The 15,387-nt window shown below is 44.1% G+C and overlaps 1 protein-coding gene across 8 annotated transcripts in view; it reads left to right on the top strand.

Annotated features, from left to right (window-relative positions):
• ARID1B (AT-rich interaction domain 1B) overlaps nucleotides 1-7,533 on the top strand; it is a 434,025-nt gene extending 426,492 nt beyond the window's left edge. For all 8 annotated transcript variants that reach the window (XM_075862678.1, XM_075862676.1, XM_075862674.1 and 5 more), the window contains 3 exons: nucleotides 404-1,187; nucleotides 3,017-3,147; nucleotides 4,467-7,533. In XM_075862678.1, coding sequence (XP_075718793.1) covers nucleotides 404-1,187; nucleotides 3,017-3,147; nucleotides 4,467-6,194 — 2,643 coding nt within the window. In that variant the 3' untranslated portion in view covers nucleotides 6,195-7,533. The remainder of the gene's footprint in view (nucleotides 1-403; nucleotides 1,188-3,016; nucleotides 3,148-4,466) is intronic.
• The last annotated feature ends 7,854 nt before the right edge of the window (nucleotides 7,534-15,387 follow it).

Below are 15,387 nucleotides of genomic sequence, written 5' to 3'. Positions count from 1 at the left end.
GGGACTGTTCCGATGAATCCAGGACGATTGGGAGGTATGACCTGGGGGAATGTAGCGCTATCCACAGGGGGGTGTGTGTGGGGCGATATCTACAGGCGGGATTGCACAATCTACAGGGGGCTGTGAGGCTATTGCTTACCTATCACCAACGAACTGAGCGCCGGCGCGTTTCTCCAACGGCCTGTTCTCTACACTCACAAGAGAGTTACGGTTCCCCCGCAGGCCGTAGATAATATAGTCAGTGGCCGCATGCAGCCTGTGTGCCACGTGTTTCAGACCCCCTGCTCTAAGTGATTATTTGCCGTAATGTGCCTTTTACATACTTTTATTTATCCTGCTAGTTCTTTAGTATTATACAGTGCTTTGTGATTTTTATGTGATGTATTTCTTTTTGTAATTGCAGAACTACAAACGCCATATGGATGGCATGTATGGTCCATCATCAAAGCGGCATGAAGGAGATCTATATAATATGCAATACAGCAGTCAAACGCAAGATGTGTACAATCAGTATAGCAACACTTACTCTGGACCTGACCGAAGACCCATGCAAGGCCAGTATCCCTATCCCTATAACAGAGAGCGAATTCAGGGTCCAGGACAAATGCAACAACATGGCATGGGACCACAGATAATGGGTGGTCCCATGCAATCATCTACCAATGATGGCCCTCAACAGAACATATGGACAGCACGTAATGATATCCCTTACCCATATCCGGGAAGACAAGGACCTGGAGGCACTCAACAACCAGGAACATATCCACCTATGAACCGCTCTGATGACATAATGGGTCCTGACCAAAGAATGAATCATGATGGTCAGTGGCCACCTCATGGAAATCAGCGTCAGCCTTCTTATATGTCTCCATCAGGATCCTTGCAACCAATTACCAGGGCTCCACCTTCTTCTTACCAAACTCCACCATCCGTGCCAAACCATATTTCAAGAGCTCTTAGTCCTGCTTCATTTCAGCGCTCACTAGAAAACCGTATGTCACCGAGCAAGTCTCCTTTTATGCCATCTATCAAAATGCAGAAAGTCATGCCCACAGCCCCTCCGACACACAGCTCTGGAATTTCTTCGCAGTCCTCTATGAGACGTGACATAACCTTCCCCCCAGGTTCCGTGGAAGCAACTCAACCAATCCTAAAGTCAAGGAGAAAGATTACCTCAAAAGACATAGGTTAGTTAAACTAATGAAGATGAGTAATGTGTCCAACATAAATACTTGTTACCTACCATTCCTAGTCTAGAAGTTAGAAATATTATACTTAGGCCTCATGCACACAACCATAGCCATGTGCACGGCCGTGATTTTTGGGTCGGCCGGCCGCAGAGTGTCATCTGCGAACCGCCCGCAAATTTTCTCAGCCTGGACCGCAAAAAACACGGCTGTAATAAGACATGTCTGTTCTTTTTGCGGTCCGGTCTCCTGGGCCATGCACGGACCGTGGAAACCATGGTCGTGTGCATGGGCCCATTGAAATGAATGGGGCCGTAATTCTCCCGGGATTTTCGGGGGAATTGCGACTGCAAAAGCCTATATGTGCTCATATAATATGTATTATTATCAGTTTTAAGTATTTTATGGTAAATCATTGATGATATATTTGAAGATAAAAAAAAAATCCATCAGGAATATCCTGTTTCTACTGTGAATATAAAAAAAACTGTATCCAATCTACATCTATTTGATTAATCTATTCACACATTTAAAGGGGTCATTACATGAACAAAATGATGTATATTTTAATAAAGCACCAAATTATTTTTTTTTAATTGATCAGTAAAAAGTTATTACATTTCCTTAGATGGTATAGTGTCACCTAGTGTTCGGAGTGTATAGCAATGTGAACATCCACCTAATAAACTAAGTTCTAGTGGTCGAGCATGTTCAGTCACTCTCCCCGTAGCCAGGTCTCTGCATAGCGATCCTTTATTCACTGCAAAGCAGGCAAAAGAAATGGCTTTCTGCTTGTCAGGGAAGGAGCAGAGCCTCTGCAATAGCATGGTAGTATAGCTGAGAAGACTTCTTCTCAGATTGTTAGGATTGTAAAGATGGACTGGAAAGTAAGAAGGGACTATATTGTCAGCTGCCAGAGGGCGGAGGAGACCGATTCTGCACAGAGCCCCTCCCCCATTAGCACATATTAGAATCACTGCAAATTACTGTAAAACAGGTAATAAAGTTTCTTTTTGGTATGAAATGGATTCATGGGATTACCCTTTTAAGACCAGTTTTCCCATATCGATTACAGTGGTTAGTCCCATATATTGAATACCAATATTCATTAATGTGTAAATGTAATGCTATGGGGCTATACAGTTCAGGATAGCTTTAATGATAATGGTAGTTAATCACGGATTAGCTCCATTCAATTACAATGGGACACGTCTGCATGCAGATCTGCTGGACAATACACGGCAGAAATCAGAGGTTCAGCCTTGTATTTCTGCCACATAATTTTTTACTGTTGATGACTTTTTCGTCTAAGGCAAATCCGATGCGTGAACAATATAGCCGAAGGGCCTGTTCACATCAGCATTCGGTTTCTGTTGATGGGTTCCGTTCAACCTTTGCGTCGGGGGAATTGATAAATGGAAAGCCGAACGGAAACTATATTTTCCGTTTGCATTACTATTGATTTCAATGGTAATGCGTCCGTTGCAGTTGGTTTCCGTTTGTTTCCATTCAATAAAGTTTCAGCTTTTCTTCACAGAAACAACAGCGCAGTCGGTTGAAAGGTTGAATGGAACCAATGGACGGAAACCAAACGCTGATGAGAACAGACTCTAAAAGAGAATCCAGTTGAAATGTTATTCCCATAATTGATTTTAGCATTTTATTTAATCAAATTAATTTTTTTTTTAATGTGGGGACAGTTTTCAGATGGTCTTCAGTTTGTGCATTTGACCATTTGAGCTATAAGACAGTATTACAAAAACATGTCTATTCTTAAAAAACAAATGAAAAAAATATATATATTTTTTCCTTTTAAACTTTCTTAACAGTAACACCCGAGGCTTGGAGAGTAATGATGTCTTTAAAATCTGGTCTCTTGGCTGAAAGTACTTGGGCTTTAGACACCATCAACATCCTGCTGTATGACGATAGCACAGTGACTACTTTCAACCTTTCTCAGGTGAATATATTCTCTATAACTGCTCTTGGTCATCTATTCTGTGTAGCTCCACTTTGTGCAACATATTTACAATTTTCCATTATTTTAAATCTACATTAAATACAAATATTTTGCTTTACTTCTCTTGTACTGCTTTTTAATCATATCCTCAGTTTAGGCGGAGCAGTATATTGTTGGAGCACTGATGACCGTTATCTAGCAGTGTATAGATAAACGGCAGAATTTTTCCACTTATTTTAGGAGTGAATGGCAAAAAGGCAACATATAGAATACAATAACGAAAGATGAGTATTTACAAAGATAGCCTTTATTCAGACGGGCGTATTATAACTTTTTATTAAATACATATATTTGCTGCCGAGAACAGGTTTCGAAAACAAATGCTAAAAAAAAATCTGCATTTTCCTCTCCGGATACAACCTAATTTTTGGCCACAAATATGCGGTTTTCACATGGAACATTATTATGCCCATCTGAATAAAGCCTTTTCAACTTAAAGTGCAGATTTTTTTAATGTGAAGTGTGGTTCACATGTGGAGTTCCCGTTTAAGAATATTTACATCTATGTACGAAAGTTAATCTCTTCCATTGCGGTACAGCTTGATAACTGTGATCTTGCTTGTATCACCACTAGAAATACTATTAACCATTTCATGACCAGGGGTTTTTGTTTTTGGGCCTTGATAAATCCTTAGTGAGTGTCTGAAAGCAGATCGGGACAACAGACAAAAATTGTTGGCATGGGGTAATTACTGTAGGTTTGGGCTAACGTACATTCTGCGTTACAGGAACGTATTAATGCCTGAGCCCTTGACAGCCATGCTAACGTTTCTGTCATGCAGGATGTCGAATAATGGTGTGTGTAGGTTTGTAGAAGTTGGCCCTTTTTGGCTGAAGGGGGAATTTTTTTTTCATTGTCAGATTTTTTTTTCTTTTCTTTTAGATTTATTTAGGTTTTATTTATTCTATTTTGGAACAGTTTATCAGCAAACACATGATCTATGTGATCTTTGCTGTTCCCATTTACTGATCACTCTGATCTAATGATAACAGCCTATTTGATCACTTATCAGAGATCTTTATAAACAGATATGCAGAAAAGATGGATATCCTGCAATTAGCCCTTTGATTTACGTGTCGTCGGTGGGAAGGGGTTAAATGTATACTTAACTACTTTGTTAGCACAACATTTAATGCATTCCACTACTATCAAAATTGAACTTGCTTCTAAAAAAAAAAATTAACACATTGTTGTGGATCAAAATAACCTTATGGAAATGCAATTTTCTCATTATTACTATTTGCTTTTTATTTAATAGCTACCTGGATTCTTGGAGCTTTTGGTGGAATACTTCAGAAAATGCCTCATTGATATATTTAGGATTTTGAAGGAATATGAAGTTGGGGAAAATGTCAAAAAAGCTCTTGAAAATGACACTGAAGATATTCCATCTATAGAAGAGGAGGAAGCTGCTATGGATTATAAGGAGGATATTGAAGAGGAAGTGGATGAGTTTAATGATAAAGATGAACATGATCAAGATGTTCAAAGTGTAGTTGAAAAAGATCCCGTAAAAGCAGAAGATAAGCAGTTGATTGATCCTTCTCTGAGGCCAAAGCAAGCTAGTAAATTTGATAAGCTGCCAATCAAAGTTGTGAAGAAGAATGATCTATTTGTCATTGATCGTTCAGACCAACTTGGACGGGTACAGGAATTTATTAGTGGACTTCTTCATTGGCGACTTGGTGGAGGCGATACAACTGAACACATTCAGACACACTTTGAAAGCAAAATGGATATACCCTTGCATAAAAGATCACAACCCCCAATCGGATCACCAAGCAAAAAGAAGAAAGAGCTTGATGTCAAAGTGTTAGTGGAGGATGAGGAGGACCAACCCGAGAAGACCATAACTGCAACTATTGATGATGTCTTGTCTGCAAGGCCAGGTTCTCTGCCTGAAGACTCAAATAGTCCTTGCTTACAAACAAATAGCAACAAACATTCATTAGGAATCAATCAAGCCAAAATACATAGGAACATTACATTACTGGAAGATGAACCAAGAAACAGAGATGAAACTCCGTTGTGTACAATAGCCCAGTGGCAAGACTCTTTGGCAAAACGCTGCGTTTGTGTGTCAAATATTATCCGTAGTTTATCCTTTGTACCTGGGAATGATGCTGAGTTGTCAAAACACCCAGGTTTGGTCTTGATTCTTGGGAAATTAATTCTCCTTCACCATGGGCATCCAGAGAGAAAACGAACACCTCTGACTTATGAGAAAGAAGATGATGAAGATAAAGGTACCAGCTGTAGCAAAGATGAATGGTGGTGGGACTGCCTCGAGATACTGAGGGAAAATACTTTGGTCACATTATCCAATATCTCTGGACAGCTAGATTTGTCTGCTTACACAGAAAGTATCTGTTTGCCAATTTTAGATGGCTTGCTACATTGGATGGTATGCCCATCTGCAGAGGCACAAGATTCCTTCCCAACAGTAGGGCCCAATTCTGTTCTTTCCCCACAGAGACTTGTGCTGGAAACCTTATGTAAACTCAGTATACAGGACAATAATGTGGACCTTATATTGGCCACGCCTCCATTCACTCGCCAAGAGAAACTCTATGCGACTCTAGTTAGGTACGTTGGGAATCGCAAAATCCCTGTGTGTCGAGAAATGTCTGTGGCACTGCTTTCAAACCTTGCTCAGGGGGATACATTGGTAGCAAGGGCCATAGCTGTGCAGAAGGGAAGCATTGGCAACTTAATAAGCTTCTTGGAAGATGGAGTCACCATGGCCCAGTATCAACAAAGTCAGCATAACCTCATGCATATACAGCCCCCCAATTTGGAGCCACCTAGCGTTGACATGATGTGCAGGGCAGCTAAGGCTTTATTAGCCATGGCCAAAGTGGAGGAGAACCGCTCGGATTTCCTTTTACACGAAGGTCGTTTGTTGGATATCTCTATAACAGCTGTTCTGAACTCTGCGGTTGCCTCCGTCATCTGTGATGTACTCTTTCAAATAGGACAGTTATGACACCAGTGGGAAGCCAAGCATGTGTGAAAGGAGAGTAAGAATTCACATATAACTGGCTATTTTTTTTTTTTTGTTCTTTTATCAAGATTTGAGAGAAGAAAATCAAATAAAAAAATGTTAAAAGGAAAAAAAAAAAAAAACAATTTGCTCCACATATTCAGTCATTTATTTACCAATTGGAAATTCAAAGGAATGGTTGAGCTGAAAAGATTTCATTACTTTGTGTTCGTTAATTTTATTTTATTTTGTCTTAACCAAAGTCGGTGATTGTTTCATTGAGGTCATTTTGTTTTTTTCGTTTTTATTTCTGTTGGTTGTATACTTGGGGGACTGATTGCTAAAACTGTGCAAGCATTGTAAAATCAAATTGTATCAATTCTTTGCAGAAAAAAAGTTAGTTTTTTCTTTTGTTTTTATTTTCAAAATATCTGTTCCACATTGAGTTACATATTAAAAAAAAAAAAAAAAGTCCCAAACCTGTGTGCAATAGAACGGTTAGTGAAATTATATGTAGAAAAGGAGTTTTGGATATACAGTTTTTATCCTTTGGATAACCGGAACATTAGAATAGGAGCAGAATGAATAGACTATTATGGGGAAATTAAATACGAGTAAAGTAAAATTTTTGAACAGTTATATTGAAATGAGTTGAGTAATACACACTGTCATAATTAAATCTGGTTCTTGTTTGACTTTTCGCACTGACAACAGCCTTTAGATATTTCATTATATATTTTTTTCTATTTTATTTTCTACTTCCCAAGGGGCTGTAATGTATATAAGAGATGTATAGGCCTTCAAATTTTCCTTTTTTTTTTTTTTTTTTCTCCTTCCAGTTTTCTAAAACATTCATTTTAGTACATGATTTGTCTATTTCCCCATGATGTGGTTAAAGTGATAGATTTTTATGGTCATCTTTTCATTTTTTTTTTCTTCCTATTCATGGCACTGAAAAATGAATCATTCACTCCTGGCCATATTTCCAACCAAGAGGTGCAAGTTTCTGTATGTATAAATTAACGCTCCACTTCAGGATAGCAGCCGAACACTTTGCTTACTGGTCACTGTGTGGAAATAGTTGTCTGCCAACTGAAATAGACCGAATAATACAGACAGAAGTTATTACACCATAATGGATGAAGCAACAAAACTATTGAGGTTTTTCTGTGATGAAACTTAACATATTTGTATTTCAAGAAAATGTAGTTAAAAAAAAGAAAATGAAAAAAACTTGTTGTAAATTCCTCCTTTTCCTCTGGCTTAATGAATATCATTTATTCAGTATAAATTCTTTATACTATATGTTCCACATGTTAAGAATAAATGTACATTAAATCTTGTTAAGCACTGTGATGGGTATTTTTGAATTATCCCTTTTTTGAAACATGTAAATTTGGAGTATGTTGACGACATATTTTGAAACAAAAAGATAAATGGTATCAATCTTCAGTATTGATGTTATGAAAATATACCTATCGTTTACATGTATTGCATATCTACATTACACTATAACATGAGGGCATCATGACTGTATTCATGTTTTTTGTTGGTAATAGCAAATATATAATGGTCCATCAAGTTACAATGGTTATCCTGGAACAAATTAATTGACAATATTGTAACTTGAATCCATAACTCTATAGAAGTTAGTGATTGGTTCTGAAACCTCCAAAATATCAACCCAAAATAAGAAAACAACTAATACAGATAAAGCAAGTCCTTACATGAAAATGAAAGCTGCTCGAAGCTGGTAAATCACTTACTAAGTGAAGAACAGGAGCTTCTTCATGGTCCTGTACAGTACACACTGTGAATAGTAATACTAAAAAGAAGCCGCCCTCACCGGGTATCCACTGGAGCAACTCATCCTGGCACAGGTAAAGGGGCACTACTAGACAAACAATCAGTGCAGCTCTGGCTTATTGGCTCTACTTTCCCCCAAGTAATGTGCTGATTGGTCAACAGTGTGACCAATCACCGGTTTTACCAGTGAAATACTCGTGGTGATCAAGACTGTCTTCTGTCTGTCTATTATAAATTAAATGTGAATTCGAGTTACGCTGGGCTAGGCAACGCTGTTGAAAATATTTGTATGCCATTTATATAGCATATTCACCTACTCGCCTATGGCCAATTTTCTCCTGTTCCTTGAAGTCTAAATTTGCTTCAAAGACCGGGCAGAGTAGATTTAATCCTAAACCTTGCTACATTTTAGACCTTATTCACACGAGCGTATTTGACATCCATGGGCTGTCCGTTTAAATAACTCACAGCACACTGACCAATGCAATTCAGTGGGGCTATTAACACATCCGTGTTTTTTCACGGCGCATGCGTCCGTTGCGTGAAACTCACCACATGTACTATTCTGGTCCATTTTTTTTAAAACAACGGTAGGCACGTGGACAACATCCGTATACTGTTCGGGTTTCACGCATAAGTTGCTAAAGACATGCAGAGAAAACATAATAAGTTAAACCTGGAAGTGCATGCAGAGGAGAAAAACTGATAAGATACGGAAACCACACGGATGCAACATGGACAGTTATTTGCGGCCTGTTTTTTGTGGACGCAAAGCTGGCACGCTTGTGTGAATTTGGCCTAAAGCATACAACGTGTGACTTTATACTGTAGCTACAAGGCTTTTCTGATCTAGTACTGCGCCAACAATATTTACCAAGAAAAGTTTGTGGTGTTTAGTCTTCATTATAGAGGACTACCTTATTTAACCTCTTCACGACCAGCCCACGTAGATTAACGGGCTGTAGTGCTGGGCTTATGTCCAGCAGTCCGTTAATCTACGTGGTGTCAGAACAGATTGCACAGCGCTCTCCCTTTGCCCTCAATCTCTCAGCACACGCTGCTACTAGCAGCCTTAGTGCTGAGAGAAGACATCAGGACCGGATTGGTGTCGGTCCTGATGACGTGATCACCATGATAAACTAATCATGGTGTTCACCGCAAAGTTTGTTGCAGCAACAAACTTTGAAGCTGTTAGTTACAATGTTTCTCCTCCCTCCCTGTCATGACTTAAAGAGGCTCTGTCACCAGATTTTGCAACCCCTATCTCCTATTGCAGCAGATCGGCGCTGCAATGTAGATAAGAGTAAAGTTTGTTTTTTTTAAAACGAGCATTTTTGGCCAAGTTATAACCATTTTTATATTTATGCAAATGAGGCTTTCTTAAGTACAACTGGGCATGTTTAAAGTTATGTACAAGTGGGCGTGTATTGTGTGTGTACATCTGGGCGTTTTTACTTCTTTTACTAGCTGGGCGTTGTGAATAGAAGTGTATGATGCTGACGAATCAGCATCATCCACTTCTCTTCGTTAACACCCTGCTTCTGGCAGTGCACAGACACAGCGTTTTCTCGAGAGATCACGCTGTGACGTCACTTCCTGCCCCAGGTCCTGCATCGTGTCGGACGAGCGAGGACACATCGGCACCAGGCGATAGAGGCTACAGTTGATTCTGCAGCAGCATCGGCGTTTGCAGGTAAGTCGATGTAGCCTCTGGTGCCGATGTGTCCTCGCTCGTCCGACACGATGCAGGAAGTGACGTCACAGCGTGATCTCTCGAGAAAACGCTGTGTCTGTGCACTGCCAGAAGCAGGGTGTTAACGAAGAAGTGGATGATGCTGATTCGTCAGCATCATACACTTCTATTCACAACGCCCAGCTAGTAAAAGAAGTAATAACGCCCAGATGTACACACACTATACACGCCCACTTGTACATAACTTTAAACACGCCCAGTTGTACTTAAGAAAGCCTCATTTGCATAAATATAAAAATGGTCATAACTTGGCCAAAAATGCTCGTTTTTAAAAAAAAAATGTTACTCTTCTCTACATTGCAGCGCCGATCTGCTGCAATAGGAGATAGGGGTTGCAAAATCTGGTGACAGAGCCTTTTTAAGGTATGTTTGATGCCTTTCACTATCTATGACCTTCCACCTCCCAATCCCAATAAGAGACCACAACTTGCAATTGGTGTAAAGGCCACAGCAGCCATTTATTAATTACACATCTTTTATGCAATAAAATTAGCATAATCATAACACATCATAAAACACTCCATAATGAACAACCTGCACTATTTCCCACATTCTCCAGTTAAAGGATCCTTGAAGGTACTTGAGGCATCATATCAAAAAACTCCATCCTTTTCTTGTTAGGTCTGGACTTATTGCCCTACAGCCGTGCTGCACCTGACCCGAGGGCACCAAACATCTCCAAGACCTCTCTCTCCCTTCCTGGGGACCCTGCCCATCAGGAATGTATGCAAAACCAGCTGGGTAACCACTCCCCAGCCCCTCCAATACTACCCAGGGTTAAACCAATCTTCAATGTTGTTCTCCTTCCCATTACGTGCCTTCAAAGACCCCTCCTCCTGCCGCCACGACAATCATGTGTGACCCCTTACACATGATTGTCCCTCCACAACCGCAGTGGTTTTTCCAGGCTGTCCTTGATATCCAGAGTCCACATATCCAAGCCCACATTGTTCAAATGAACGCCATCCGCTCTCAGAACACCAACCTCTCTACACTCCAACTCTCTATGCCGCACCACAACACCGCCATTGCGCGCCACAAATCTCCCAACTAATTTGTTCACCTTTGCTCTGGCCTTATTTAAGCTGTGAACCGAACGCGCCTGACGCCAAACCTTGCGAGCAACAATATCCGACCATACAATCAGCAATCCAGGAAATGATGACCATAACCTCAACAGATCTAACTTCACATCCCGCATCAAATCCCTAGATGACCGTATACCTAAGTCATTGCCTCCCAGATGCACAACCAGAATATCCGGAGCTCTATCCAACCCTACGTAAAACTGGAACTCTGGCAACAACCTACACCACAGCATGCCCCGCAGACCCAACCATCTGACCTGAACCTCTGACTGATCCAGGCCCAATTGCCGTCCAGCCGGACGAACATCAGCCCGTACACCTCCCCAGTGCACGTTCGAATGCCCCATGATCCAAACCAAGCAGGGGCCCGCACCTAGAACAAAAGAAAACAGTAAGGTAACAACTCCATGTCCCCACCTCCAGCACAACTCATCCCCACCGCCTCAAAGCAAATTAGGCCGCACATAAAGCCTGTACCTGTCTGACTCCCACCTACCTATCTTCTTAACCATCACTGGGGATAAACCCCACCTAGCTGCTTCTGTAGCCGCGCCAATCCTAAAAGAGTGAGAGCTAAAACTTGCTCCACCTCTGCCAGACAATAGGATACATTTTCGGAAAACCTGTGAAAACTGAAACTTGGACAAAGACAGGCCATCTGCATGAACCAACAAGGAGGCCGGCCCCTCAGGCCTTACCGCAACAAACTCCCGAAAACAGTCAACCGGGCCCACCTTTGATCCCGGCAATTCATACAATCTCACCAAAAAACCTCTCCCCTCTTGATCCGTCTTCGATCGACGAAGCAAACAAGATAAGCAGGAGCCATCCAATTCAACATCCGCGTACAATAAACCCCCCGCCACACGCTTACTGGCCGACACCAACTCCGATATCCTGAAAGCTCCAAAGAAAGCCAAAGAAAAAGCCAGCGTAAATAAATGTGCCTCAAACCCTGACACACAAACAGACTGCAAGAGCTCACAAATCGCTTCCAAGATCTCAAAGGAAACCGGCTTCCTATGATCCCTAACTGCGGAACCCCTCCTGAAACCCTTCATTGCCTGCCGAACCAGGAAGGACTTAGTCACGCCCTCTGATCTTAAACCAAAACGCCAAGGCCGACAGACGCCGCGCGACCACTGCTGCAGACGCCCCTTCACTGTACGCATTTCCAATATAATATAACAAACACGCCGGCCGATCAGAAATACCCGCCTGTACATCCGCCAACAAGGCCTCCCATAGTCGCCATACCGCACCATACCTCTTCCATGTAACCGCACTAAATGACTTCCCCACGAGCGACATCGCCATCTTCACACCACCTTCCAAAGATGCTCTGCGCAAACCAGGCCATAAGTCTCTGCCCCCGGCGCCAGCAGACGAAACATGTCCCACTGTTGACGAGAAAGGGAATCGGCCACAGAATTAAGCACCCCAGGAACACGAACAGCCACAAAATGTGCATTTAAAACCAATCCTTTCAAAACGAAATAGTCGCACTACTGGCGGAGAATTTGCCGTCTGTGCATTAACGGCCTGAACCACACCCAGGTTGTCACATACGAAACGCACTTTCCGGTCCCGCAGACAATCCCCCCACAACTCCGCAGCCACCACAATCGGGAACAGTTCCAACAGAGCCAAGTTTCTGACGAAACCACATTCATGCCATGCATTTGGCCACACCCCCACACACCACTGCCCCTCGAAATACGCCCCAAAGCCACAAGCACCTGATGCATCTGTAAACAGCTCCAAGTCCACACTAGACACCGGCTGATACATAAGCACCGACCGCCCATTGTAGCTCTGCAAAAACTCCCCCCACACCAACAAATCCGCTTTCAACTCCCCCGACAACATAATGAAATGATGAGGAGAATGAACCCCAGCGGTAGCACTTGCCAACCGCCAACAGAAAACCCGCCCCATGGGCATAATCCTATATGCAAAATTCAAATGTCCCAACAATGATTGAAAAATACCGCAACTGGGCAGCGCACTCGCCACCAACCCTCTCAACTCCAGCAATTTATCCTCTGGCAAGCGACATTCCATGTTATCCGAATCAATCATTATCCCCAAAAACTTGATTACCGTTGTAGGACCTTCCGTTTTATAAGGCGCCAGAGGTACCCCAAACTCCTTTGAAACTCGCTCCATAGTATGTAGAAATCCTGCACACACATAGGTAGCTGGCGGACCAATAAACAGAAAATCATCCAAGTAATGCAGTGCAGATTGCACCTGCGCCTCCCGATGGACCACCCACTTCAAAAATGTGCTAAACATTTCAAAATAAGCGCAGGAAATGGAGCAGCCCATCGGGAGGCAACAATCCACAAAATATTCCTCCTGCCAATAACATCCTAACAAACAAAAACTGTCCGGGTGCACCGGCAATAAACGAAACGCGGCCTCAATGTCCGTTTTTGCTAACAGTGGGCCCTTCCCGTACTTGCGAACCCAAACAACCGCCGCATCAAAGGAAGTGTAACTAACCGCGCACAGGGCAGCATCAATGCCGTCGTTCACCGACTCCCCTTCCGGATAAGATAAGTGATGAATAAGGCGGAACTTATTCACCTCCTTTTTGGGAACCAAACCCAACGGGGAAACCCGCAAACTAGCAACAGGCGGGGAGGAAAATGGGCCAGCCATGCGACCCAATGCCACCTCCTTCATCAGCTTATCCGTAACCAGATCAGGCTGCGCCAAAGCAGACGACAAATTACGGACCACCCCATCACGTCCAGCCGACGTACACAGATCCCGAAAACCCTCGGAGAAACCCAGAAACAGCAACTCAGCCACTTTTTTATTTGGATACTCCCTTAAAAACGGAAGCATCCTTCCCACCTTCACCGGCGTCGACCCCCTCTTTTGCTCAGCATCTCCCTGCCTGCCCTTATGCTTCTTGAAGCATCTGGACAAACCATGGGCGCCTCCGCAACCGGAGCACTCGTGCTTGTACCTGCAGTCTGGGACAAACTTACAATGCCCCTCGTTGTACTGCCAGCAACATCCCTTTCCTGAGGAAGCCGACCGACCCGTTGCTGACCCCTGCCCGCCGTCCGAATCCCGAAAGGGCTGATGCCCCTGCTTAGGAGCAGACATCAGGCACATCCACAGACTAATGTCCTTGTGATCCCATCGCAACGACGGGCGCACCGACTTCCGCTGACGAAACTGCTCGTCATACCGCAACCAAGCATTACCGCCGTATACCCAATTCTCCGGCGCCTTTTCCCCCACCACGCTAGCCAAAATAGCGAAGGCCTGTAGCCAATTCGCAAACGTCCGAGGAATCAAGCGATAACGACACCGCTCCTCCGGTTTCCACCGGTCCAGATTACATTTTTCTAAAGGCAATAAAGAAATAATCTCCACATACTCATCCTTCCAGATCTTCTCCCTAATCTCAGCCTTCAAATGCTCCCCAAGCGGGCCCTCAAAACACACATACACCCTCACCCTTCGCAGCGTCAGCCAAACGCACGTCTTTCACCACTTTTTTAGAAGTACTAGCCACCGCATCAACCGCTTTTTCCACCTCAACTACAACTGGCGCCACCTCACTAGCCACCGCAATTCCGACCGCAGCCGCACTAACACCCGTCTCACTAACAGCGCCCCACACCCTCGCTGGCGACTGCACCACACCCCCCAAACTTCTAGTAAAATACTCCTGCATACCCCTAAAAAACAATTGCATTTGAGACACAGAAAACAATCCCCCCACATCCCCCCCCACACATCCCCGGTACCACAACAGTGGTAGACTCACCCGGCCGTCCCTGAGGTGATCTCCCAGCGGCCGTCTCCACCGATCCAGATGAGCGTGGTATCGATCCAGACGTTCCTGGGGATCGGTGCTCCTGCACCCCATGCTCCCTGTAGCTCCCCGATCTTCCAGCTGATGAAGCCCGAGGCCCAGCAGAGAGTGGCCCATCCAAAATCCTGCCACCCGCTTCTGACGTGGCATATATGGAAAGACAGCCCTGGCTGCCCAGTCCTTCTGCAGGGCTGTCATATGCCTCCACATATCCCCTTTCAGCAGATGCAGCTGACCGCTGCCCCCTCCCGTCCGGAAGGTGGCACGGCATCACCCACAGACCTGGACCGGGTACTTCCGGTCGTCGCCGCCGCACGCCTCCCTGCTCCAGCAGGAGGCGATCTCATACCCCAGTTGGAGCCCGCCCGCCTCTTCCTGCGGGTCGGGCCTGGCGTCCACGCATCTTTCTGCCGAGCTCCTGCGGCACCCGGAACCTCGGCGCCGGAGAGAGCCGTCACATCCGGTCCCGCCCTCACTTCCGGCGTTGTCGTTTTAGACAGGAGGAGGGAAGATGGCCGCGGCCCCCCCCCCCCTCCTGTCACCTCCAGTCTCGCCCGTCTACCGGGATTCCTCCCCGACTTCCGTGGCCCAGCGCCTGGCGATAACTCAGGACCTGGAGGAGGAGGGTCCCTGGAGGGGCTCCCACGGCGCCGACCGGACTGAGGCGTTACCTCGGGTGAAGGCCTCTCCGGAGGCCTGGAACGCCTG

The sequence above is a fragment of the Rhinoderma darwinii genome, chromosome 4 (genome assembly GCF_050947455.1).
Source record: "Rhinoderma darwinii isolate aRhiDar2 chromosome 4, aRhiDar2.hap1, whole genome shotgun sequence".
NCBI lineage: Eukaryota > Metazoa > Chordata > Amphibia > Anura > Rhinodermatidae > Rhinoderma > Rhinoderma darwinii.
This window is presented reverse-complemented; position numbering and strand designations above follow the sequence as displayed.